The sequence below is a fragment of the Sinocyclocheilus grahami genome, unplaced genomic scaffold (assembly GCF_001515645.1).
Source record: "Sinocyclocheilus grahami isolate Dianchi unplaced genomic scaffold, SAMN03320097.WGS_v1.1 scaffold344.1, whole genome shotgun sequence".
Lineage (NCBI taxonomy): Eukaryota > Metazoa > Chordata > Actinopteri > Cypriniformes > Cyprinidae > Sinocyclocheilus > Sinocyclocheilus grahami.
Window position 1 is genome coordinate 3,273,569 of NW_015505523.1, and position 250 is coordinate 3,273,818.

Here is a 250-nt window from a genome sequence, read left to right on the forward strand (position 1 = left end):
AATCAAGTTAAATGTATTAAAGATCTGATTAGACCTTCACTCGAATGGCTCTCTCAACATCACTGGGCAGATCCAGCAGCTCATCCACATCTATTTCCAGCTCAGGCACCTCATCCTCCTGCAAAATACAGAACCACTGATGAGAGAGATGTTAAAAAAGGCAAAGTGAATAATTCACAAGCCAAAGAACGGCGATCAGGTCCTTAACTATGTAGACCAGTATGAGGTGAAATCAATCAGGCAAACATCT

At 41.6% G+C, this 250-nt stretch overlaps 2 protein-coding genes across 3 annotated transcripts in view; one reads left to right on the forward strand and one right to left on the reverse strand.

Moving 5' to 3' along the window:
* fkbp2 (FKBP prolyl isomerase 2) overlaps positions 1-250 on the forward strand; it is a 9,824-nt gene that overhangs the window by 8,821 nt on the left and 753 nt on the right. The window lies entirely within an intron of this gene.
* Positions 1-250, reverse strand: part of ppp1r14ba (protein phosphatase 1, regulatory (inhibitor) subunit 14Ba) — a 9,059-nt gene that overhangs the window by 2,464 nt on the left and 6,345 nt on the right. For both annotated transcript variants that reach the window (XM_016228872.1, XM_016228873.1), the window contains one exon: positions 35-118. In XM_016228872.1, coding sequence (XP_016084358.1) covers positions 35-118 — 84 coding nt within the window. The remainder of the gene's footprint in view (positions 1-34; positions 119-250) is intronic.